This window comes from Crocuta crocuta, unplaced genomic scaffold (assembly GCF_008692635.1).
Source record: "Crocuta crocuta isolate KB4526 unplaced genomic scaffold, BGI_CrCroc_1.0 scaffold95, whole genome shotgun sequence".
In the NCBI taxonomy this organism is placed as follows: domain Eukaryota; kingdom Metazoa; phylum Chordata; class Mammalia; order Carnivora; family Hyaenidae; genus Crocuta; species Crocuta crocuta.
In genome coordinates, this window is record NW_027530971.1 from 14,720,833 (window position 1) to 14,746,627 (window position 25,795).

At 39.3% G+C, this 25,795-nt stretch overlaps 1 protein-coding gene and 1 pseudogene across 1 annotated transcript in view; one reads left to right on the plus strand and one right to left on the minus strand.

The window, feature by feature from the left end:
• Positions 1-25,795, minus strand: part of TTLL11 (tubulin tyrosine ligase like 11) — a 233,162-nt gene that overhangs the window by 163,702 nt on the left and 43,665 nt on the right. Inside the window, 2 exon segments of the mRNA XM_077769746.1 lie at positions 12,764-12,897; positions 19,516-19,612. Coding sequence (XP_077625872.1) covers positions 12,764-12,897; positions 19,516-19,612 — 231 coding nt within the window.
• On the plus strand, positions 3,248-3,369 carry LOC144236293 (U2 spliceosomal RNA; annotated as a pseudogene).

The following is a 25,795-nucleotide window of genomic DNA, read 5'->3' on the forward strand; positions in this document are numbered from 1 at the left end:
CAAAAGTATTGACTCTGGGGCTAGTCTTCCAAGCTGTGTTACCTTGACAAAATCACTTAACCTCTCTGTGCCTCAGTTTCCTCCCCTATGAATAATAGAAAAATCCTATTAGGGTTGCTGAAGAATTTTAAATTAGTTAATCTAGGTTAAAAAAAAAAAAAACCTACTGCTATTGTTACCGTCACATAATCATTCATTCAGAAGACTTCCATTTCCAGCCAAGATGTACTGATAGAAACTGGGTTTACCTTCCCATCTAAAGCAACCAAATAGTAGACAGAATATGTTAATCAACGGTTTTGAAGGAACTAGACATCAGGCAACAAAGAACAATGATTCCTGAGAGACAAAAATCAAGTGATATGAGCCCTATGATCGCCCCAGTTTACTGCCTTAAGAGAGACTCCAGCCCAATAGACCTCCCGAGCTAAGGGAATGGAATGGTCAGTCAGGGGAGAGTAAGGCAGCTAGAGTTCTCAGGACGGACTACTGGAGAGGAGACTTCTTCACTAAGAGAAAACTCTGGAGATCCAGAGGGTCTCCCATGAGTATTTAGCCAAGTACAAATCAGCGCACGATGATGAGGAAACTACCTGAGGGCAAGGAAAGAAGCACCAAAAAGAATTAGAAGTAAGAATAATTGTGCCCACACAGAGCCAGGGATACTGTCTGTTCTCACCAGCCAGACTAGAAAATACCGTGATTCATGGAGAACCGGGTGAAGTACACCTAAGATTCCTGCCTCAGTAGTAAGGACTAATTTGCTTAGACTGAGCACTGTCCCAGTCCTGCCTGACAGACCTGAAAAACAAGACCCAAATCTATTTCCAAGTAACTTAACTGAATCTCATAACAAAATTCAAAAACATGTGTAGGAATGCAAAAATAGACAAACTCATTGAAAGACACAAACTACCAATGCTCATTCAAGAAGAAATAGAAAACAGCCTGTATCTGTTATACAAATGGAAATTTTAGGGGCGCCTGGGTGGCTCAGTGGATTAAGCATCAGACTTCAGCCCAGGTCATGATCTCACAGTTCGTGGGTTCAAGCCCCATGTCGGTCTCTGTGCTGTCAGCTCAGATCCTAGAGCCTGCTTCGGATTCTGAGACTCCCTGTCTCTCTCTGCCCCTACCCAGCTTGTGCTCTGTCTCTCTCTGCCTCTCAAAAATAAATAAACGTTAAAAATTTTTAAAAGAAATGGAAATTTTCATTAAAACACTCCCATCAAGAAACATCAAGCTCACATGACTTCACTGGTGAATTTTACCAAACATTTAAGAAAGAAATAATGCCAATTCTACACAAACTCTTTCAGAAAATTTAAGAGGAGAGAATACTTCCAACTCATTCTATGTGACCAGCATCACCCTAGTAACAAAACCAGGCAAAGACATTGCAAAAAAAGAAAACCACAGAACAATGTCCCTCATGAATAGAGATGCAAACATTCTAAACAAAATATTAGAAAACCAAAATCTAATTAGAAATATTAGAAAATCAAATCAATATATAGAGGATAATATATCACGACCTAGTTGGATTTATCTTAGAAATGAAAGGTTTATTTAATATTTAAAATCAATAATATTATTCATATCAATAAACTAAAAACAAAAATGCATATGATCATCTCAATAGACTCAAGAAAATTATGTAAAAAATCCAATACACATTTCTAGTTAAAAACAAAACAAAATCCATGGAAACAAGGAACAGAAAGAAACTTCATCAATCTGATAAAGAGCATCTACAAGAAATCTACAACTAACCCATACTTAATGATGAAAAACTAAAGGCTTATCCCTTAAGATCAAGAACAAGTCTAGGACGTCTACTCACCACTTTTATTTAACATTTTATGGAGATTTCAGCCAATGCAATAAGGTAAGAAAAAGAAATCTGATTGGAAAGTAAGAAATCATGAGGACGTAATAGTCTACACAGAAAATCCAATGGAATCTACAAAATAAGCTACTGAAACTACTGTGTTTAGTAAGATTGCAGGTATAAGAACAATATATAAAAGTCAACTGTATTTCTGCATACAATAAACAACTAGAATTTGAAGTTTAAAAATACAACATTGCCAATGCATCAAAAGTATGAAATACTTAGGAATAAACTTCAGAAGATGTGAAAGGTGTATGCACTAAAAACTAAAAGACATTGCCCAAAGAAACTAAAGACCTAAATAAAAGGAAAGATATATCATGTTCATGGGCAGAGGACTCAATGTTTTTAAGATGTTAATTCCACCTAAAGTAAAATGTAGATTCAATGCAATCCTAATCAAAATCCAAGCAGGCTTTTTTGTAGATTGATACATTGATGCTAAAATTCATAGGGCAGATATGGGGCGCCTGGGTGGCTGAGTCAGCTAAGTGTCTGTCTTCGGCTCAAATCATGATTTCATAATTCGTGAGTTTGAGCCCCACATTCGGCTCTCTGCTGTCAGTGCAGAGCCTACTTAAGATCCTCTGTCTCCCTCTTGCTCTCTGTCCCTCCCCAGCGTGTGCTCACTTTCTCTTTCTCTCAAAAATAATAAACATTTTTAAATAACAAGTTTGAATTTAAAAAACAATAAATAAAATTCTTATGGCAGATCAAAAGACGATAACACCCTAGACAACTTTGAAAAAAGGGCACAAAGCTGGAGGACTTATGTTACTTGATTTCAAGACTTATTACAAAGCTGTAGTAACTAAGACAGTGAGATATTAGCATAAAAATAGACATATTTATCAATGGAATAGAATAGAGAATTCAGAAATACATCTACATATACTTGAGCAACTATTTTCAACATAAAGGCAAAGGCAATTCGGGAGAGAAAGGTTGGTATTCTCATCAAATGTTTCTAAAACAACTGGATATCCATGTCTGAAAAAAGTGAACTTCAATCCATACCTCACAGCATATTCAAAAATGAAGTCAAACGAATCATAGACCTAACTTAAAACTATAAAATTTCCAGACAAAAGCATAGAACATCTTTACAAGTTTGGGTTAGGTAAAGATTCTTACATGACATCAAACACATGATCCATAAAGAACTGATAAATTGGACTTCACCAGAATGAAAATTTGATCTTCAAAATATACTGTTATGACAACGAAGAGACAATGCACAGAATGGAAGAAAATATTTGCAATTGATATATCTGATAAATACCTATAGTCAAAATATAAAGAACTCTCAACACTCAATAATAAATAACTCAATTTTTTAAAAATGGACCCAAGATCGCTTCTCGGCCTTTTGGCTAAGATCAAGTGTAGTATCTGTTCTTATCAGTTTAAAAATGGACCCAAGATAGAAATAAATATTTCTTTACAGAATGTATTTGGATGGCAAAGCACACAAAAAGATGTTCAACATCATTAATAACTAGGGAAATACAAATTAAAGCCAATAAGAAAAGGCTACACATCTATTAGAATTGCTAAAATTGAAAAGACTTAACTACTACCAAGTGTTGGCAAGGATGTGGAAGAACTAAAATAGTCATACATGGCTGATGGGAATATAGAATGGCACAACCACTTTGGAGAACAACTGGTATTTTCTTTGATATCAAATGTACACCTACTATATGATCCAGACACTCCATTCTTAAGCATTTACTCAAGAGAAATGAAATTGTATGTCCACACAAAGACTCAGACACAGATATTCATAGTATTTTTATTTGCAATAGGTCAAAACTGGAATCAGTCCAAATGTCCAGCAACAGTTGAAAGTATAAACAAACTGTGGTATATACATTCAGTAGAAATACTCCTCAATAATAAAAAGAAATGAATTATTGATGAATACTACAATATGGATGAATCTCAAAATAATTATGTAGCATGAATGAAGTCAGAACAAAAAAAATTTTAAGGAAAAGTAAAAGTACCTGCTACATTATTCCACTTATATATAAAATTCTAGAAAGTGCAAACTAGTCTTGACAGGCAGCAGATCCATGGTTGCCTGGTGATGGGAGGTAGAGGGCAGGGAGAGGAAGAAAGGAAAGATTATAAAAGGACATGAGGAATGTTCTGGGGTGATGGATATATTCATTATGTTGATTTTGGTGATGGTCTTGTGGGTTTTTTCATATATCAAAACCTATCAAGTACAAACTAAATATTTGTAGTTTATTGTATTTTAATTATATAATTAAAGCTTTTTTTCTTAAGTATGAGACAGATAGACTAGCTACATAGTCTCAAAATATCTCCCCACAAAAAAACTCACAAAGGGAAAACAGCAACGTTTTAGTGGGGAAATCTAACAAACTACTTCAACTAAGTGATTAAAGTTAACATCACCAGAAATAAGACATCTTGACATTATATATCTCCTGATATGCTGTACTGAGAAGGACACAACATATTTTGTGGGATTCTTATAAAAAATGTGTAATCTGAATCTAATCATGAGAAAAATCAGACAAAACCAAATTGAGGGAAATGACATTCTTTATTTTTTCTTTTCTTCTTCTTTTTATTTATTTATTTTTTTTTTACATCTAAGTTAGTTAGCATATAGTGCAAAAATGATTTCAGGAGTAGAACCTGGTGATTCAACCCCTACGTAGAACACCCAGTGCTAATCCCAACAAGTGTCTTCCTCAATGCTCCTTGCCCATTTAGCCATCCCCCTACCCACAACTCCTCTAGCAACCCTCAATTTGTTCTCTATATTTAAGGATCTCTTATGTTTTGTCCCCCTCCCTGTTTTTATATTATTTTTGCTTCCCTTCCCCTATGTTCATCTTTTTTGTATATTAAATTTCACATATGAGTAAAGTCATATATTTGTCTTTCTCTGACTGGCTAATTTCACTTAAAATAATACACTCTGGTTCCATCCACATTGTTGCAAATGGCAATATTTCATTCTTTTTGGTTGTTGAGTAATACTCCATTGCATATGTATGTATGTATATACCACAACTTCCTTATCCATTCATCTGTTGATGGACAATTGGGCTCTTTCCATACTTTAGCTATTGTCAATAGCACTGCTATAAACATTGGGCTGCATGTGCCCCTTTGAAACAGCATACTTGTATCCCTTGGATAAATACCTAGTAGTGCAATTGCTGGGTCATAGGGTAGCTCTATTTTTAATTTTTTGAGAAGCCTCCTCAAAATACTGTTTTCCAGAGTGGATGCACCAGTTTGCATTTCCACCAGCAGTGCAAAAGTGTTCCCCTTTCTCCACATCCTTGTCAACATCTGTTGTTTCCTGAGTTGTTAATTTTAGCCATTCTGACTGGTGTGAGGTCGTATCTCATTGTGGCTTTGATTTGTATTTCACTGATGATGACTGATGTTGAGCATTTTTTCATGTGTCTGCTAGCCATCTGGATGTCTTCTTTGGAAAAGTGTCTATTCATGTCTTTTGCCCATTTCTTCCCTAGATTATTTGTTTTTCGGGTGTTGAATTTGATAAGTTCTTTATCAATTTTTGGATACTAACCCTTTATCTGATATGTCACGTGCAAATACCTTCTCCCATTCTGTTGGTTGCCTTTTAGTTGGTTGCTGATTGTTTCCTTTGCTGTGCAGAAGCTTTTTGTCTTGATGAGGTTCCAATAGTTCATTTTTGCCTTTGTTTCCCTTGCCTCCCGAGATGTGTTGAGTAAGAAGTTGCTGTGGCAGAGGTCAAAGAGGTTTTTGATGGCTTCCTGTCTTATGTTTAGGTCTTTTATCCATTTTGAGTTTATTTTTGTGTGTGGTGTAAGAAAGTGGTTCAGGTTCGTTCTTCTGTACGTTGCTGTACAGTTTTCCCAACACCATTTGCTAAAGAGACTGTCTTTATTCCATTGGATGTTCTTTCCTGCTTTGTCAAAGACTAGTTGGCCATACATTTGTGGGTCCATTTCTGGGTTCTCTACTCTATTCCATTGATCTAAGTGACTGTTTTTGTGCCAGTACCACACTGTCTTGATTACAGCTTTGTAATGAATTGAGGGACATTATAAAAAATAAACTGACCAGTATTCTTCAAAAGAGTCAAGGTCATGAAAGACAAAGATAGATTGAAGAACTGTCACAACTCACAGGCAACTAAGGAGATATGACAATTAAATGCAATGAGTGAACATGGAGTGGATCCTATACCAGGAAAGAAGACAGTAGCAAGACAATAGGAAAATGCAAATAAGGTGAGTAGATTATTTTTTAATGCTTATTTATTTTCTTGGAGAGAGGCAGAGAGAGAGGGAGAGAGAATCCCAAGCAGGCTCCACGCTGTCAGTGCAGAGCCTGATGCAGGCTCGATCTCATGAACCATGAGATTGTGACTTGAGCAGAAATCAGTTGCTGGACACTTAACTGACTGAGCCACCTAGGCGCCCCAAGGCATATAGATTATTAAGTAATATTACATCAATGTTAACTTCCCAGTTTTAGTAGTTGTATAAGATGTGATTAGGGAAACCTAAATGAAGGGAATATGGGAACTCTTTCTGCATACTATTTTTGCAACTTTCTTGTAAGTCTAAAATTACTTCAAAACAGCTTCAAAATTGAAGGTAAAACAAAGACATTTTCAAACAATAGCTGGGAGAACAGCAGATCTGTACTATAAAAAATATGTTTTAAAAAATTCTTCAAGTTGAAGGAAAATAACTTCCAGATAGAATCCGAAAGCTACTCAAAGGAATGAAGAGTGCTGGAAATGTAAATATATATGGGAGCATACAAGACAAATATACTCATTTTTCAGTTTCTTTATAAGATAATTGATTCCTCAAAGCACAAATTATAACGATGTATTGTGGGGTTTGTAACATAGAAACATATAATATAATACCAAGAAGGATGAGGATGGAAATAGAGGTATACTGTTATGAAGCAACATACATTTTACTTGAAATATGTAATACTTAAAGGTAAATGTGATAAATGAAAGATGCATTGTAAGCCCTGGGTTCTAGGGCTAAGACAAAAACTAAAAACATTTTTAAAAGAAGCATGGCTAGTAAACCTAAAGAGGAGATAAAACAAAACACTAAAAATGCTCAGTTAGAGGCACCTGGGTGTCTCAATTGGTTAAGAATTCGACTCTTGATTTTGGCTCAAGTCATGATCTCACAGTTCATGGGTTTGAGCCCCATGTCAGGCTCTGTTCTGACAGTGTGGAGCCTGCTGGTGATTCTCTTTTTCCCTCTCTCTCTTTCTCATAAATAAGAAAAACATGCTCAATTAATCCAAATATATAGGATAAACAGAAAATAAATAGCAAGATATTATACTTGAGTCCAACAAGATTGATGACTACGTTAAATGTAAGTGGGCCAAGCACACCAATTAAAAGGCAGGGATTATCAAACTGGATAAAAAAACCATAATGCAATCATATGATGTCAACAAGAACCAATCTTTAAAAATGCAAATAGGTTGGGGCACCTGGGTGGCTCAGTCGGTTAAGTGTCCGACTTCAGCTCAGGTCATGATCTCACAGTTTGTGGGTTCAAGCCCCCTGTCGGGCTCTGTGCTGACAGCCAGCTCAGAGCCTGGAGCCTGTTTCAGATTCTGTGTGTGTCTCTCTCTCTGACCCTCCCCTGCTCACACTGCTCTCTCTCTCGCGCGCGCGCACACGTGCACGCGCTCTCTCTCTCTCGCTCTCTCTCAGAAATAAATAAAAACATTTAAAAAATTTTAAAAATCATTGAACTTAGGGTACCTGAGTGGCTCAGTCAGTTGAGCATCCAACTTTGGCTCAGGTCATGATCTCATAGCTCACAAGTTTGAGCTGAGCATCAGGCTCTTGGCTGTCAGCATAGAACCTGCTTAGGATCCTCTGTCCCCCCCCCACCCCACCCCAAATAAATAAAGTTAAAAAAAGAATCAGTGAACTTAAGTTCCTCATTAAAAAGTTAGAGGGAGGGCAGGGCGCCTGTGTGGCTTGTCGGTTGAGTGTCCAACTCTTGGTTTTGGCTCAGGTCATGATCTCACAGTTGCAGTCCCACATCAGGCTCACTGGTGTCAGCCTGTCAGTGCAGAGCCTATTTCGGATCATCTGTCCCCCTCTCTCTGCCCCTCCCCTACTTGCACTTTCTCAAAAATAAATAAAACATTTATAAAATAAATAAATAAATAAATAAAAATAAAAAGTTAAACAAAGAAGAGAAATTTAAATCCAAAAGAAGTAGAAATCAATGATATAGAAAATGGACAAGCAAGAGAAAAACAATGAAATCATAAGTTGATTTTTTGAAAAGACCAACAAAATTAATAAACCTTTATCTAAGATGATATGAAAAGAAAGAAATAAAATATGAAAAGAGAAGAAAAAGGAAGGGAAGGGAAGGGAGAAGGAAAAAGAAAACACAAATTACCAATATTGATAATGAATGGAGGAGATCACCACATATCTTACAGACATTAAAAAATAAGTAAATACGATTTTTCAAAACTTTTGTCAATAAACTTGACAACTTAGATAAAATGGACTAATTCTTTGAAAGAAACAAATTACCTACATGTATTTAAAAACTTAATTCATAATTTAAAATGTTTCCAGAAAGAAAGCTCCATGCCCAAATACTTTCAATAGTGTATTCTACCCAGCATTTAAGAAAGAAATAATACCAATCCTATACAAAATTTTCCAAACAGTAAAGGAAGAAATATTTGCCAACTCATTTAATGAGGATTGCATGGAATGCCCGGGTGGCTCAATCAGTTAAGCATCTAACTCTTGATTTTGGCTCAGGTCATGATCTCATAGTTGAGTTAGAGTCCCATGTCAGGCTCTGTGCTGACAGCATGGAGCCTGTTTTGGGTTCTGTCTCCCTCTCTCTCTGCCCCTCCCCTGCTTGCTTTCTCTCTCAAAAATAAAAAAAACTAACTTAAAAAAATAATAGGGATTGCCTAATAAGAAAGCCAAAGACATCACATACTAATATCTCCCATGAACAAAAACACAAAAATCCCTACTAAAATATTAGCAGATACACTACAGCTGTGCAGAAAAAGGATAATACCTCATAACCATTTGGATTTATCACAGGAATACAAGGTTGGTTTAATATTTAAAATATGAATTGGTGGCTCATCATATTACCAAAATAAAGAGAAAAAATCATTATGATCTTAATAGATACAGAAAAGCATTTGACAACATTAAGCACCCACTCATGATGAAAAACTTCTGCAAACTATAGAAGACAGGTTCCTCAACCTGATGAAAGGTGTCTATGAACAACAGATAGCTAATATCACGTATAACAGTGAAAAGTTGTATGCTTTCCCCCTAAGATTGGAAACATGGCAAAAATGCCCACTCTAATTACTTCAAGTTCAATATTGTATTGGAGATCCTAGCCCAGTGCAGTAATAAAAGAAAAAATAAATAAATAAAAGGTATATAGGATTTAGAAAGGAGGAAACAAAAAACAGTAATTCACAAGTGAATTCACTGTAAACCTAGAAAATCCAAACAAATCTACAAAAAAGGAACTTGTAGAGCTAATAAAGGAATTGAGCAAGGTCATATGATATGAGTTCAAAATTAAAAAGTCACTGGATGTCTATATACTAGCAACAAACAATAGAAAAATGAAATTCAAAAAATATCATTTACAATAGCATTAAAAAAGTCTTAGGGATAAAGTTAGCAAAATATGTGCAAGACCTGTACTGAAAACTATAAAACACTGCTAAGATAAATTGAGGAAGACATAAATAAATGGAGCTAAAAGTCAAGGATTAGATGAGTTGACACTGTTAAGATGTCCACTGCCTCCAAACTGATCTATAGAGACCATGCAATTCCAATCAAAGTCCCACATGGCTTCTTTGTAGAAATGGGCAAACTGGTTACAGAGCTGAGATGGACATGCAATGGCCCTGTAATAACCTAAACAATTATGAAGATAAACAGAATGGGAAGACTTGCACTACCGGATTTCCAGACTGCCTCTAAAGCTATAGCAATCTTATGGTATCAGCATAAGAGCAATCATACAGATGAGTGGAACAAAACAGACTCCAGAAACAGACCACACAGAGTCAGTCAACTGGTTTTCAACAAGTTTGCCCAGGTAATTCAATGAGGAAAACAATCATCGGTGCAACAAAAGGCACTGGAAAAACTGAACATCCCTACAGAAGAAAGGAAACTTCAACACTGATCTCATGCCACACACAGAAACTGAGTTGAAATGAATCCTAAATCTAAATGTAAACACGAAAACTAACACACTTCTGGAAAAAAGAACATATAAAATCATCTTTACAACGTTTAGTTGGGTAAAGGTGCCTTGGGGATCACACAGAAGCAGAAACTATAAAAGAAAAAATTTAGTGTGACTTCACCAAAATTAAATACTTGTGCTCTTCAAAAGACAAGCTAAAACTTGAAAATTTGAGGTTAAATTTGAAAAGTTAAAAGTGAGAAAATATTCACAATACACATAGAAAAGGCATGTACACAGAATATATAAAGAGCTTACAACTTAAAAATAAACTGCCCATAGAAATGAGCAAAATTTTGAATGTGCACTTAGCAAAAGAAGATACTCAAATGGCCACAAAGCATACGAAAGACGCTCAACATCTGGTCATCAGGGAGGTGCAAATTATAACCATAAAGAGATACAACTACACATCTCCACGAATGTCTCAAATTCAAAGGCCTAACAATACCAAGGACTGGCAACGATCGAGCTCTCACACGCTGCTGGTGAGGGCGTACAACCACTTTGGAAAACACTATGGCAAGTTCTTAAAAGTTAAACGTTCAGATACCATATGATCCAGAAATTTCACTTGTTAGGTACGACCCAAGAGAAATGAAAACATATACCCACAAAATGATTTGTATGTGATCAGTCACAGCAGTTTTATTATAAAATCCCCCAACTGGAAATGACCCCAAATGCCCCCTCAACTGGTGGTTGGATAGGCAAATTGTGGTATATTGATACAATGGAGTACTATTCACCAATAAAAATACAAACTGCTGAGATACACAAAAAACATGGGCGAATCTCAAAAACATAATTCTGAAAGAAACAAAAAGACTCAAAGAAGTGTATATATATATGTACATATATAAGCATGTATACATATGAACACAATCATATGTGTGTGTATGTGTGTATATATATACATGTATACACACATACACGCGCACACACACACACACATGATTGTGTTTATATGAATTTCTTGAACAGGCAAAGTTAATCTATATGAGAATGCAGATCAGCGGCTGCCTGGGCTGGGGTAGCGAGGGAATGGATTGCAAGGAGGCACAGAGGAACTTTTGGGGTTAATGGGAAAGTTCTTCTCATGTATCTGAATTTGAAAGCACAGTTGATAGGTATCTCATTTAAATTCACAGAATAGGGGGGCCTGGGTGGTTCAGTCAGTTAAGGGTCAGACTTTGGCTCAGGTCATGATCTCGTGGCTCATAAGTTCGAGCCCTATGTCAGGCTCTGGGCTGACAGCTTGGAGCCTAGAGCCTGCTTTGGATTCTGTATCTCCCTCTCCCTCTCTCTGTCCCTTCCCTGCTTGTGTTCTCTCTCTGTCTCTCAAAAATGAATAAACATTTAAAAAAAAATTTTTAATTCAAAAAATAGTTAGATATAGAGTTGTAGAAATGGGACAGAAACATTCCACACAGGGACAAAAACGTGAACAAAGCCACAGAAGTGGAAATTGAGGGGGGAGTATGGGGAATAGCTGAGAGGTTTTTTTTTAAATTAACTTCAGTGAAGCATAATTTGCACACAATAAAATACACTCATTTTGAGTTAATAATTGGAAACATTTTAAGAAATGTATAAACCCATGTGTCCAACATCCCATAGCAAGCTTCCTTTCAAAAGTTACCATTTCAAGCTTTTTTTGTGCTTAAGAAATCATTTTATTACAAGCTTTATGATTTAATATGGAAACCGAAACAACATGCAGGCAATAAGATAGATTATAAAAAGCATAGGCCTTGAAATCAGCTCTAGGTTTACATCCCACTCTTCAGCATGTCACTTTGCATATCAAAGCCTCAATTTCCTCATCCACAAAATGGGATTGATAATACAACCTACTTCCCAAGATCACTGTGAGGACTAAAAGAAATAATGGTAAGCTTCTGGCACAATGCCTGGAGTACAAAGTAGGACTAATAACTGGTATTAGTTTTATCACAATGAGATAGGCATCTGTTATATAGTTACCCTCAGAGGAATGGTATGGACCATGGAACCCACTGACAAAGGCTTTGAAATGGTCCTAAATGAAAAATGGCGATCTCAAATTCAAGCTTCCCTACGGGTACTCTTTCACAGTCAATGGTGAAGACTCCAAAGTATTTCATACCCAAATATTTTGCTTTGATATGGAATGGGTGATTTGTAAATTGATTCTGGAGCAGATTTAAAGCACTTAAAGGGTACACANACAGGATGCTGAGGAGACCACATTCCAGAGTCACCCGGTCCCCATCTGTTTGTGGGCTCTGGCTCCTTGGCTTTCCAAACACCGACTCCATGACACGGCTCCCAATATCCGCCTCAGGTCAAGACCCACTTCTTCAGTTTATCTACCTGTCACCCGGCCCATTCAACCCTCCAAGTTCCTTGATTGCTGCCGACACCCACTGTGTACTATTGTGACACCCACAGAGATAGCCATAGCTTCCTGGGGACCCCCTGTCCCAGCTCCCAGCACACAGGACCCAGGACTCAGCTCCCGGGACACAACTGCAAACATGACATAATTCAAGGGTCGTGGGAACAGAGTGCCGTCTACCTGAGCAACAAAGAGATGGAACTCGTCAGGCAGAATCCATGAGCGAGGGTAGAAGTTGTATTCCTCAGGAAAGAGATTCTGCATGATTCTCACGGCTCTGCTCAGAGTAATTTTACGCACCATCTCCGTCATGCCTAGGGAGAAGAGACGCGGTGAGGTTTGAACAGCAGTGGGCCACCAGCTATCAAACAGCCATTATTGGGGACTTTTAAAACCACCCACCCGACAGATTCACTTTTTCAGACAGGATTAAAAAAAGGTATGAGCTGTTCCCCACCGTGGTGACTCATGGTTTGGAAAGACCTACCAAATTAATGAAAAACTTGACGTAATAGACGGATATTTTTTTCTCTGATAAAAATGAAGCATCAGTTTGGAGGAACGAGTTTCCACCTAGTCTAGTATTCCATTCTTTGTCAGCCCCCTAGATAACGGATGAAGAGAAGGATTTATACCTCGTACTTAAACCTTCATAGCTTCCTTCATTTGGGGCCACCCTACACACCTCTGGGACGGCTTCTATCTTATACCCATGAGAATATTATCTCATGGACTCTGCTTACATTGTGAGAAGCTTAATTGAGTTGCTTTGTTTTAATCTTTCAGGAGTGCTAAAGGCATAAAATATACAGCTGTCAGCATAAAATCTGTCTTCTTGGAAAAAGGACAGAAAGTGGAAAGGATATCATAGCATAATTGATAGTTTAGGGAGAAAAAACTGAACTCCGTAGGAGCTCTTCAGTTATAAGTACTGCATTAACATTTTTTTTTAATGTTTTATTTATTTCTAGGAGAGAGAGACAGAGACAGTGCGAGCAGGGGAGGGTCAGAGAGAGAGGGAGTCACAGACTGAAACAGGCTCCAGGCTCTGAGCCGGCAGTCAGCACAGAGCCCGACGCGGGGCTCGAACCCACAAACCGCAAGATCATGACCTGAGGGAAAGTTGGACGCTCAACCGACTAAGCCACCCAGGCGCCCCAGTACTGCACTAACATTGATCAGACCTCATTAATTCACCCAGAGGGGATTCAAATGTCTCACTTATAAAACATTTTAAAAGATGGTGGATTTTTTTTTTCTTGTAACATCTCAGGAACTCTGACAAGAGAAGAAACAGAGTTTATTCCTTAGCAAATTTTAAGCAAATAGGCAGAAATTTTTTTCAAATTTTAGCAGGTTTATCTCTCAAGGCAAATATCATCACTGAAAACAGAGGCTAAAAATGGCCTTCACCCTCAAAGAGGCTACGCAGTTCTGTCACTGACACTAAAAATCTGCTTGGCAAAAGTTATTTTTAACAGAAAGCACACAGTTCCATGTCGGTTTGGCGTGTCCAAATTATCACACATTCCAAATAGGCGCAATCAGAATGAATGAGATTTCTCTAAATTCCCACGTTCAGGAAGCAAAGGGTGAACATTTGAGAATGAAGGTTCTAATAACCTACTTCTTGCTTCCCTTGGCATATTAAAAAGAGCAATAAATCTGAAGATTGCAGATTCAAGATGTCAATGCACAGCTTCTTGGTTCTTGTTTAGAAGGATATAGAGAAGGATTAAATAAGAAATAAAGGAGCTTAAAAAGCACTAATAAACTGTGCCCTGGCGTGAACTCTTCGATATTAAAGAAAACTCACTGAGGACACTGTGCTGAGCTTCCCAAGAAATAAGTATGAGCCTAGAAAAGTATAGCTGTTTCCTTTCAGTCCCCTGTGAAATTAGAATTTTTGAGTTAGAAAACCTGGGGCCAAACACAAAGTGCACAAAGCAAAAATTTCAACTTTTTTTCGAAGCTATTTTTCTTTCCTTTGACAATACCGTGTTATCATACTGGACTAAAACCCTTCGTAACTAATACAGCACCTTACATCAAGCAGATGAAGCCTCCGGACCAAACAGTGTTGTGGTACTTTCTGCATCTTAATGGTGTAATGACAGAATGTTCTCTTTCAGAACCCCCTGAGCAGGTCGGACAAACTCACACAACACAGAGAGAGGTGCTGTGAGCACAGAAGTGTGGTTTGAATGCTCCAGAAAAGTCTTACGAAAATCAGTGTCCAGCAAATTGAGTACATGTTCATTTGAAACCTGCTGGACTCTTTCCGTAATGTGGATCTTAAGTCCCCACACGAGCTGACAGGTGTGCCCCCAAGCTTGCTTTTGTGCCAGTCTCCAGGTACTTCTCGACTGAAAACATCCAGCTTTGGAAACAACCTACAGGCCAGTGGCTGCTTTTCCCAGACACTTGTGACCCACAGGCTGTAGACGATGACTCACCGCCCCTCTGCCTAAATGCCCGTCTCCAGAAGGCACCAGTGTAGACCTCCTTCAATCCTTACCACCAAACCCTTTGTTCCTCCACCATGTCTAGGCTGTGCTCCCTCCAGGTGCTGCCAGAGAGAGCGTCCCCAACTCCCTGCTACACCCCATGTGGAAGCTGCTGGCGTCTGGGCTTCTGCTGGTGGCTCTGAGACAGATGTAAGGAGTGTCATCTTCTCTCAGTAAGATGCTTGATGAGAGTAGCCGGGTTTCTAGCTGAGCCAGAGCACGTGTTCCCAGAGTAAACATGTGAGAAGAGAGGTCATTGGCAGGCTCTGCGGGCTCTAGGCGCCACCTCCCTTCTCCAAGCAGCTGTGGCAAGTGACCCCTCCCTCTGACCCCTGCCCTAGGCTCTCAGATACATTCTGACCTGAGGTAGAAGCTCTAGGTCTAACCATCAGCTCCACCACCACCCCCAAAATGGGAACAAGGTGATCTTTGACCTTGACTTTGAACTCCAATTAGATAAGGAGGATTTCAACCATCTTTTTGAGGCTTTCTCCATTGCTTTGTGCCCAGATTTCAGTAATCTGTCTTTTGCTCCTGGTACCTTAGCAATGCTTTGCTTGGTTCCCTCCAGATTTCCTCCTCTCTTCCACCCAAGACTATCTAGCAAGGGCGAGGGGCCTCCTGCCTGTGACTTTAGCCATGTGCCCACCCTCCGGCTGCCTACTTCCAGGTTCTTTTGAGACTGGCTGCCTACCTGGGTTCCTCAACAAGGTCCCTCTGGTGGCATTTCCCCCTTTCATTTGGGAAAACTCCCTAACTCAGGATAGAGCTTCCCACACCAAGAACTTGCCTCCTGCCATTCTTGGGCCTGGGTTCTTCTCTGCCACACTGGAGTCTCAAGGCCTGGTGGGTCTTACCCCCTATGAAGATGCACAAGAGTATAATAGTCTGGTCCTTAGGCTTGCTCACACAGAACTACTTAACCCAATTTTAAAAAACGAAACAAAACAAAATCGGAGCTGTGTCAGGAGCACTATTCAATCCCAATATCACTGATAATGATAATTCTTGGCAAAAACACATTACAGTCCCTCAACAACAAAGAAATACTTTCAGAACCATCCTCCTCTCTCTGTTCCCATTGCCACCAATAAGTTCATCTCTTGCCTGGACGCTGCGGCGGCGTCTTAGCTCTACCTCTGTTTCCGGGCTCAGCCCTTCTGCCCACCTCCAACGCATCCCTCTGGCTGGCCTTTCTAAAATGCAACTTGACCCAAGTCACTCTCTGGCTTAGCAGTTTCTCAGTGGTTCCCCATGACCTTCAGACTGTAAGAATGCTATCCTCTGGTCCCTGCCTGTCACCTGTCCACTGCCCCTATCACATTTGACCCTTTCTGACCATCACGGGCCACTTGCCCTTCACTGAATGGGCAGCCTGCTCTAAACATCCTACGTCTTTGCACCAACTCTGCTCCCTCGTTTTGCAGGGAGGTCAGGCCCATCCACCCCTAGAGGCTCAGTTCACATGGCAATTCCCTTCTCCAGGGTCTGCCTTCCAAGCAGATCTCAGTTAGGTCACGTGCCCTAGCTCCAAACTCTCATGGCATCCAAAGCTTCCTTTCTCTAGCATTTATTTTGTATTTGACTTCTCTCCTTGTTTTTGTATCCCCAGCACAACCCAGGGCTTGACAGTCAGCTGCGCCATAGCTTCCTCTCTGGGACCCTCTCCCTCGCCGCCAGAAAGTCCCCTTCTCAAGGTAGACTCTCAGGCGACACCCGTCATGTGGGGCCGTGCATCTCAGACCCTGAAACTCAGCAAACAACTGTTGCTTATACACTGAGAATTGCCAGTTTGGGACTTTCTTAAAGCCAAGGACCTATCTAAATCAGATTACTTTTTATAGAAAGTCTTAATTCATCATTTAAGACACAACAACACATCTTGAAGGACCTCGCGCATAGAAAAGTGGCTAAAATCTAATGTACCACACAAACAAAAGAAATCATTTCCATATGCATCCCCAAAGGTCTCCAGTTTATTTGGCATGCTGCTGGCCACGTCCAGTAGAACTTAGTCTACATGATAGACAATGCATCCAAGATGCATTGTTACAGTCACGGGGTACATCAGACACAGAAGATAAGCCTGGACACAAACTAGAGCCACAGTACGCACCCCTCTGGAATCACGTCATAGCTAAGAATTGTTGTCTGCCATAGGACAGAGGGTGGGGCCACATTGCTTCTCTGCCTAGAGGTTTGAGAGCCTGCTTTGTCATTAGAACTAATTAATTGCTGTTGGCAAAGTGGAAAATGATATGTTCCAATCACTGGCACATGTTATATGGGATGGAGCTAACTTGCTTCTTTGGAATGAATATTCTTATATCACCTTTAATGAAACTAGTCCGTTGAGAGTGTTTTTCTCTAATTTGTGTTCCAAAAGTAAAGCCATAGCTATGACTTCTTTTACTCTCAGCCATGAGATGAGGCATGAACAAATAGGGAGAAATGTAAATGAAGCCTCATTTGAAGATTCATGTCTTAGGAATTCTGTCCTCATTCAAAGGTTTGTTCTCTTTCAAATTACGTTCTTTGAATATCCCAGCAAGTCCTTCGAGTGGCATCAAAAAGTCACCTTTGATGAGCAGCAAGACAGAGGAAATAACAGCTATCCCATTAAACTGTGCGGAAGAATCCTGGCTACCAGGATCGTCCTGTTCTCCAACACAACCCTCCCTCCTCCTCTAACCTTGGGTTAATTTTCTAGTTCTGTTTCCCTGGAAACCAATAAAGGTAGAAAGTTAGCTGTGTTACTAGACAACAGAGCATATGGTTAAAATGATCCCTGGTCGGCAAATTGCATAAATACCTGGTAGGAAGCCGTAGCTCCAGGCTTCCCTGATGCGATGATTCTTGTAACTCAACACGACCCTGCTGAGGACCCTGGAAGCCATGCTTTAGAGTAGCTACATGAGATACAGCTCTTAGGGGGTCTCTGAGCCAAGGCAGACCCACGTTCACCAACGTAGGTCTTGTCTCCTTGTACCTGAGCTTTCACTCGAAGGGTGAGACTAGCCTCAGGTGCCCTTTGCAGAGACAGCACTGCCACCGACTGGCTGGCAAGCTGTGTTTCCTGCCCTATATCCTTCGAAGCAAATCTGAGTCATGTGAGGCCCCGTAGTCTGCACGCTTAACTAAAACCCCCTAGTGGAAGTGGCATAACTCACCAGTGTACAATGTATGGCCACTGGGTTTTCTGAGAGGTGTTTTCTTAAAGACGCGGCATAGGATATGCCAAAGGAAAAGGTATCTTCTTTAAAGTAAGCGCTAGGCCCACCATGGGGCTCAAATTCCCAACCCTGGGATCAAGAGTCACATGATCTATGGCCCAAGCCATCCAGGCACCCCAGAAAAAGGGTTAATTGACTCTCCTTTCAAAAAATAAGCATAAATGATACCACAGTAAGAGAAAATACCTTGTATTCAGGCAACGGCACTCTGGGTGCAACCATATAAAAATGATACAAAAATATGGTTAAGGTTTGGGAGGAAATATGGAAATACTCACATTGTTGTTTTGTTAAATGGGGGATGGGATTGAGGGTGATACTCTTTTTTTAAAAAAAATTCTTTAATATTGTATTATAGTTTGGTTTGTGCATACTGAGTTAAAATTTCTGAATATAAGAGAAAGACCCTTTGGGTGTGATCACCCTCAGCTTCACCAAATGTTCCTTCCTCGCTGAGCATACCCACTCCCTTAACCACCCCCCTCACTTAGCCATTAAGAATAATGAATAGCAATCAATAACAGAAGAGGGTGGGAGAGATTAAAAATAAAATGGGAAGGCATATGGGGAGTCTGGGACTGGAGTGAGGGGGTGTCTTAAAGTATTGGCTCTGACACTTTCCTGGCACAAGTCTCCCTTACAGGAAAGCCTCACTGGGATAATGTCCCCAGGTAAAAGACAGCCACTGTCTCAGCCTGTCATTCCCAACACAGAGACTGGTGTATGTCGTTTTAAAATGGTACCTCCAATTATGATACTTAAAGAAAATAGGAGCTGCTAACAGCATTTTGGGGACAAAAACCTAGGATCTTGGGACTTCTGTTTCTGGCAAATAATTTAGGTAAGATGGCCGATTGCTTTTCATTTTGAGAATATAATTCCCTCATTACCCTCATATTACAACCCAGCAGGTGAAGATTATGTTCTTCCATGAGTGAAGTTAGACCAGGAAAGCCCGTCTTTTTGTTTTTGAGCCTCCAGTCTTTAAACTCTTGGTGGGTTAGATCCTGAGTACCTCTGCCTTAGCTTCCCTCCCAAGGTAAGGGCACTGTGGCGGTGCCCTAATTGGGTGGCAAGTCCCAATTAGGAGTCCTTGAGTTTGAGTTCAAAATGCTGTCATGTTCTCGTAGAAGAGGGCACCCTGACACTCAGCCTAGAAACATTTTTCAACATCAACAATAACAGCGGATACCTGGAAACTTGTTCACTTGGCCGGAGAATATGTCATTGTCGTGAAATGAAACTCCATGCCAGTAGATGTCACAAGGCAAGCGTCGGCCAAATGGGAACTAGAAGACAGAGGGGAAAAAGTAACTATTAGCAGGAACCAGAGGACCAGCTACCATCCTGAGTGTCTATTATGTACAAATTCCCGGAGACCTGGCACATATAACATGATTTAATCCTCAAATTAGCACGTGAAGTAGATGATATCCTTTTTCATTTTATAAGTGAAGAAACAGTTTCAGACAGATCAAGGAACTTGCTCAAGGTCACACCCAGTGAGGGGTGGAGTTCTGATTCTATGCAGCAAATACAATACTCATGGCTTTACAAGTACCCTTTCATTTTGATCCTTGTAACTACCCTAGAAAGAACGATTCCCATTTGACTGGTGAGAAAATGGGGGCTGAGAAAGGTATCTAATATGCCCAAAGTAAACAGAGCTAGAAAGGAGAGGAATCAGGATTTGAATCCAGGTCTATTTGAATCCCAAACCATACTTCTCTTTCTCTGAAAACTGCAGCTCTCAGGTCACCAACCNACACACACACACACACAGTTTGTGAAGGCAGAATGTATCCCCCAGTGCCTCAGTTAAAGGCTTCAATAAAGACTTTTTGAATGAATAAATGAACAAACCCAGGAATGGTCATCTGATTCAAGGTGAGACAACCAGATTCTCTCTTCCAGGAATTTGGAAATCAGACATGTTAGGCATCCACCCCTGCTGGCCCTCAAACTGAAAAAGATAAAAAGCCAGAGCCGGGCAGTTGTGCTTAGCTGTGAGCACAAAGAAGCAAAGGCAGCCAGGCTGCTGAGAGAGAAGAAAGGAGCAGGTGCAGAGAAAAAAGTGAAGGTAAGGCCATGTGGCTATAGTGACAGACTGAGTGACCTTAATTCCCAGGGCTTCTAGATCCTAAGTCCAGACCCTCCTGAGCCTGGCTGTCCCACCCCCGTCCTTGGGTCCTGTAAGACAGCCTTGTATCCTTAGAATCTATCCCTTCTTTGCACATGCTATTAGGAAATAGAAATCCCTCAAGGAGACAGAAAATCCTGCTCTTTCCACTACATCCCACTGCCTCTCAAAGTTACCAACAAGTTCTACACTTACAGAATTCATTTTTTAAATCTATAACTCAGATGACCCTTGTTAAAGGAAAACAGTGAAGACATGTCAATTCATGCTTATTAAAGGGCCAGATGAAGAGAGATGACAACACATTAAATGCAACCACTTGATTTTCCCATCCTAAGATGAGAGAGTTGAGAGAGTTAAGTTCCAAAGGAAGGACATAGCATTACTAATGAAATGGTGGTGACTCAATGCTTTCCAACTATTCCAAATTAAAATGAAGGCAAACAGACTCAAGCCCTTTAAATCATTCACATTATTTCAAAGCTGTGCCAAAGTAAGGCATATGTTACACATTCTATTAGCATGAACAACTTTCATCTATAATTTATAGCATTTTGCTTGTTTTTGTTGCATCCGATGGACTAAAGTTATTAATTCACTAGTCATAAATACAAAGAGATACAACATATGTTATTTTATTCCAGCTGTTAAATGCTAACAGAGAGAAGGAGAAAATAACTTAACCAGGAAAGTTTCTCTAAAAACCAAGCTATCCAGGCAAAGTTTTACTAAGATCCAAGTGGCTGTGCTGCATGAAATGTGAGGCCAACACCTGCTACATGTCAGCAGACAGCCAATGACTCCTTATCACCTTGACAGTCACCCTTCAATCGTTGCCAGCCTCATGAATCCCAAGTCAACACTGCTTTCAGCAATGCCGTTAGCTCATTCAGTTTTGAGAAGCTGGGTTTTTTAAAATTCATTCATTCAATAATGACTATGTGCCAGACATTGTTCTAGGTGCTGAGAACAGAGAGAAACACAATTTTAAATAGGTCCCAGGATTTCAAAATCCCACCTCTTTTGAAGATCTTTTTAAAAACTGCATACACAGCTTACATCATACCCAGTGGTGAAAGACTGAAAGCTTTCTCTCTAAGACCAGGAATGAGACAAGGATGCCCACTTTTGCCACTTTTACTCAACATAGTATCTAGCCAGAGCAAAAGGCAAGAAAACAAAATGAAGCATCAAATTGGAAAGGACACAAACATCTGTTTGCAGATGACATGATCTTATATGTAGAAAACCCTAAAGATCACACACACACACACACACACACACACACACACAGAGTTAGAAATAATAGATGAATTCAGCAAAGTTAAAGGATACAAAATCAATACACAAAAATCAGTTTTTTCTATATACTAACCATGAATGATCCAAAAAGAAAATTAAGAAAACAATTACATTTATAATAGCATCAAAAAGAATAAAATACTTAGGAATTAGCTTAACCAAGGAGGCAAAAGCCTTGTATGCCAAACACTACAAAATGTTGCTGGAAGAAATTAAAGAAGAAACACATAAGTAGAAAGACATACCATGTTCATGAATTAGAAGACTTTATATTGTTAAGACTTTATATTGTCAATAGTACCCAAAGCAATGTACAGATTCAATGCAATCCCTAACAAAACCCAAATGACTTTTTTTCCCTTGAAGAAATAGAACAATCTATCATAAACTTTATGTGGAATCTCAAGGAATCCAAATAAACAAAACAATCTTGAGAAGGAAGAATGTATTGGAGTTATCATACTTCCTGATGCCAAAACTGAACAGCAAATCTATAGATATCAAAACAGTACATAAAACAATGAGATACAATAAAATACCCACTGTACAACTATTAGAATGGTCAAAATCCAAAATGCTAACAGCGCCAAATGCTCGCAAGGATGTGGAGCACAGGATCTCTCACTCATTATTGATGGGAATGTAAAATGATACAGTTACTTTGGAAGACAGTTTGACAGTTTCTTTAAAAAGTAAACATATTCTTACCATATGATTCAGTAACTATACTCCTTGGCATTTACCCAAATGAGTTGAAAACTTATGGCCAGGAAAAAATCTACATATGAATGTTTATAGGCGTTTTATTAATAATCGCCAAAACTTGGAAGCAACCAAGATCCCCTTCAGTAGGTAAACAGGTTAGATAAACTGTGGTGCATCCAGATAATGAAATATTATTAAGTGCTTAAAAAATGACCTATTAGGCCAAGAAAAGACATGGAGGGTTCGTAAATATTCTTAAGTGAATGAAGCCCATTTGAAAAAGCTCAATACTGTATGATTCCAAGTAGATGACATTCTGGAAAAGGCAAAACTACAGAGCCAGTAAAAAGATCAGGGGTCGCATGGATTGGGAGGGAGGAAGGCATGAACAGGTGGAGCACAGAGGATTTTTAGGGTAGTGGTACTACTCCACATAATACCAAAATAGTGGGTACATATCATTATTCATTTGTCCAAACCCACAGAATGTATACCACCAAGAGTAATAAGCTTTAATATAAACTATGGACTTTTGGTGATAATGTGCCAGTGTATGTCCATCAGTTGCAACAATTCTGACATGAGATTTTCATAGTTGGGGAGGCTATGCATATGCAGGATCAGTGAACATGTGAAATCTCTCTCTGTTCCTTCTGCTCAACTTTGCAGTGAACCAAAAAAACTGATCAATTTTGTAGTGAACCATAAAAAACCAAAGTAAAAACCAGTATGGTACTGGCATAGAGACAAACATATAGACTAAGGGAACAGAATACAGAACCCAGAAATCAACCCTGATATATATAGTCAAATTATTTGACGAGGATGACAAGACTATTTGATGGGGAAAGGACATTCTGTTCTACAACTGCTGGGAAACCTGGATATCTACATGCAAAAAGAATGAAGTTGGACCCTTACCTTACACCATATACAAAAACTAACTCAAAATGAGTCAAAGACTTAATCATAAGAGCTAAAAACTATTAAACTCTTAGAAGAAAATATAGGGAATAAGCTTTACGATATTTGACTTGGCAAGGACTTCTTGGATACGACACTAAAGCATAGGTAACAAAAAAAAAAGTAAATAAATTGAAATTTGTTGAAATTAAAGCTTTTTTGCATCAAAGGACACCTGTCAACAGAATGAAAGGACAGCCCATGGAATAGGAGAAAATATTTGAAAATCATGCATCTGATAAGGTATGTATCAGATATACATCTGAATATATTTAAACATATTTTAAATACATGTATAAGAATACATTTTAAAACTTTTACAACTTAAGAACAGCAAAAACAATTAAAATGGGCAAAGGACTTCAATAGACATTTCTCCAAAGAAGACATACAGATGGCAAATAAGCGCATGAAAAAATGTTCAACATCACTAATCATTAGGAAAATGCAAATCAAAACCACAATGAGATACAACTTCACACTCATTAGGATGGCTAGCATAAAAAATAATAAAAAGGAAAGTGTTAATAAGGATATAGAGAAATTAGAACCCTTAGGCATTGCGAATGTAAAAAGCTGCTGCAGAAAATGAAATGGTCACATGATCCAGCAATTCTACTTCTGAGTATTTACTCAAAAGAACTGAAATCAGGTACTTGAACAGATATTGATATACAAACAATCAGCATTATTCAAAGTAGCCATGGTGGAAATAGTCCACCATCAACTGTCCATCAACTAACAAAACGGAGTATATTCATACAGTCTTAAGAAGGAATGAGATTTTGGCACCTGGTACAACATAGATGAAACCCTGAAGACATTATGCCAAATGCAATAAACCACTTACATGAGATAGCTAGAGTAGTCAAATTCATAGAGACAGAAAGTTAAACAGTGGTTTCTGAGGGCTAGAGAGAGGGGGAAATGGAGTGTTATTTGTGTAATGGGTACAGAATTTCAGTTTGTGGAGGTGAAAAATGTTCTGGAGATGGATGGTGTTGATAGTTGCACAACAGTGTAAACGTATTTAATGCTACTAAACTGTACACTTAAAAATGGTTAAGATAAATCTTGTTGGGTACATTTCACCACAATAAAATAACAATAAAAACCTGTCTCCTTATGCCCCCTGAGGGTAAGGGACCATTTGTGGCTCTACCCTGAGCACTCTATAGCCTGGAATTCTATGTGGCTTTTCATGGGGCAGTTCAAATTGGCCATGTTTCTCAGTTCCCTTGCTCCCCATTTTTCTTAAGGTCAGTACCATCACCCCAGTTACCTAGGTTCTATAGTTGGGAGTCATCTTTCCTTTTCTTTTCTTCAACCCCTTTTGGAAAAAAAGGACTGGACTGTGGTCAGAAGACCTAAGAGTTCTAGACTTGTTTCTGTCACTTAGTATGAGATCTTAAGCAACCAAAACCTTTATATCCTCTGTAGACTGACAAGAAAACGTGTCAAAGTGCAATAGGAACCAAACAAGATAATGGAAGTGAAAAATGCTTTGTACATTCCACACAACAATACAAATCTGAGGTGGTCATTGATGTATTCACTCATTAAGTGTTAAAAACTTATTATGCAGCACAATGTGCCTCAAGTGGCAAAGACACACAGAGACACGTCTGCTTTCAAGGAGCATACAGTCCATTGGGGAGATAGAGTTGAATCAGTCACTCCAATGTATCACTGCAAACCAATCCATGGTAAGGACTGTGAACTGAGATCCAGAGAGCAATGAGAGCACAGGGCGACCCAATCGTATCTGGAAAGTCAAAGAGGGCCACTCTGAGTAGGGTGACCATGTGTTCATCCACCAAGGACAGTTCCAGTTTACACCTGCTGTCCTGGGGTTAATATTAATAGAACTTTTTTTCATTTTCAACCGTATCCTGGTTTGAACCGCAAACTGAGTGGTCACTCTATTCCTAAGAAAAGACTATTTCAGCTGAGACTGTAAAGAACAGGTCAGTGAGGAAAGAAGAGTATTCCAGCCCAGAGGTCAGACTGACCATGGCCCACTGGAAAGCCTAGAGGCAGGTCAAAGTGGGTAGGGCACAGAGGACCAGAGGAAAGCAGTGTGAGATGAGCCTGAAGACCCAGGCAGATGCAGATGGTGTAGGGCTACCCCCCAGCCAGTCACAGAAACAATAGGTCATACGGAGAGTAAGATGAACCAACTGAGCAGAACTCACTGAGGAAGAGGGACCAGAGATACAGAGAGCATGAGCTGAAAAAGGCCAGAGAGGAGAAGTGTCCCAAGACAAAAGGAATGGTGAACAGTATGAACATGGCTGAGAGGTCAAACTCAGAGGTTGGAAACTAACAATGGCCTACTGAGTATGATGACAGGGAGAGTTCC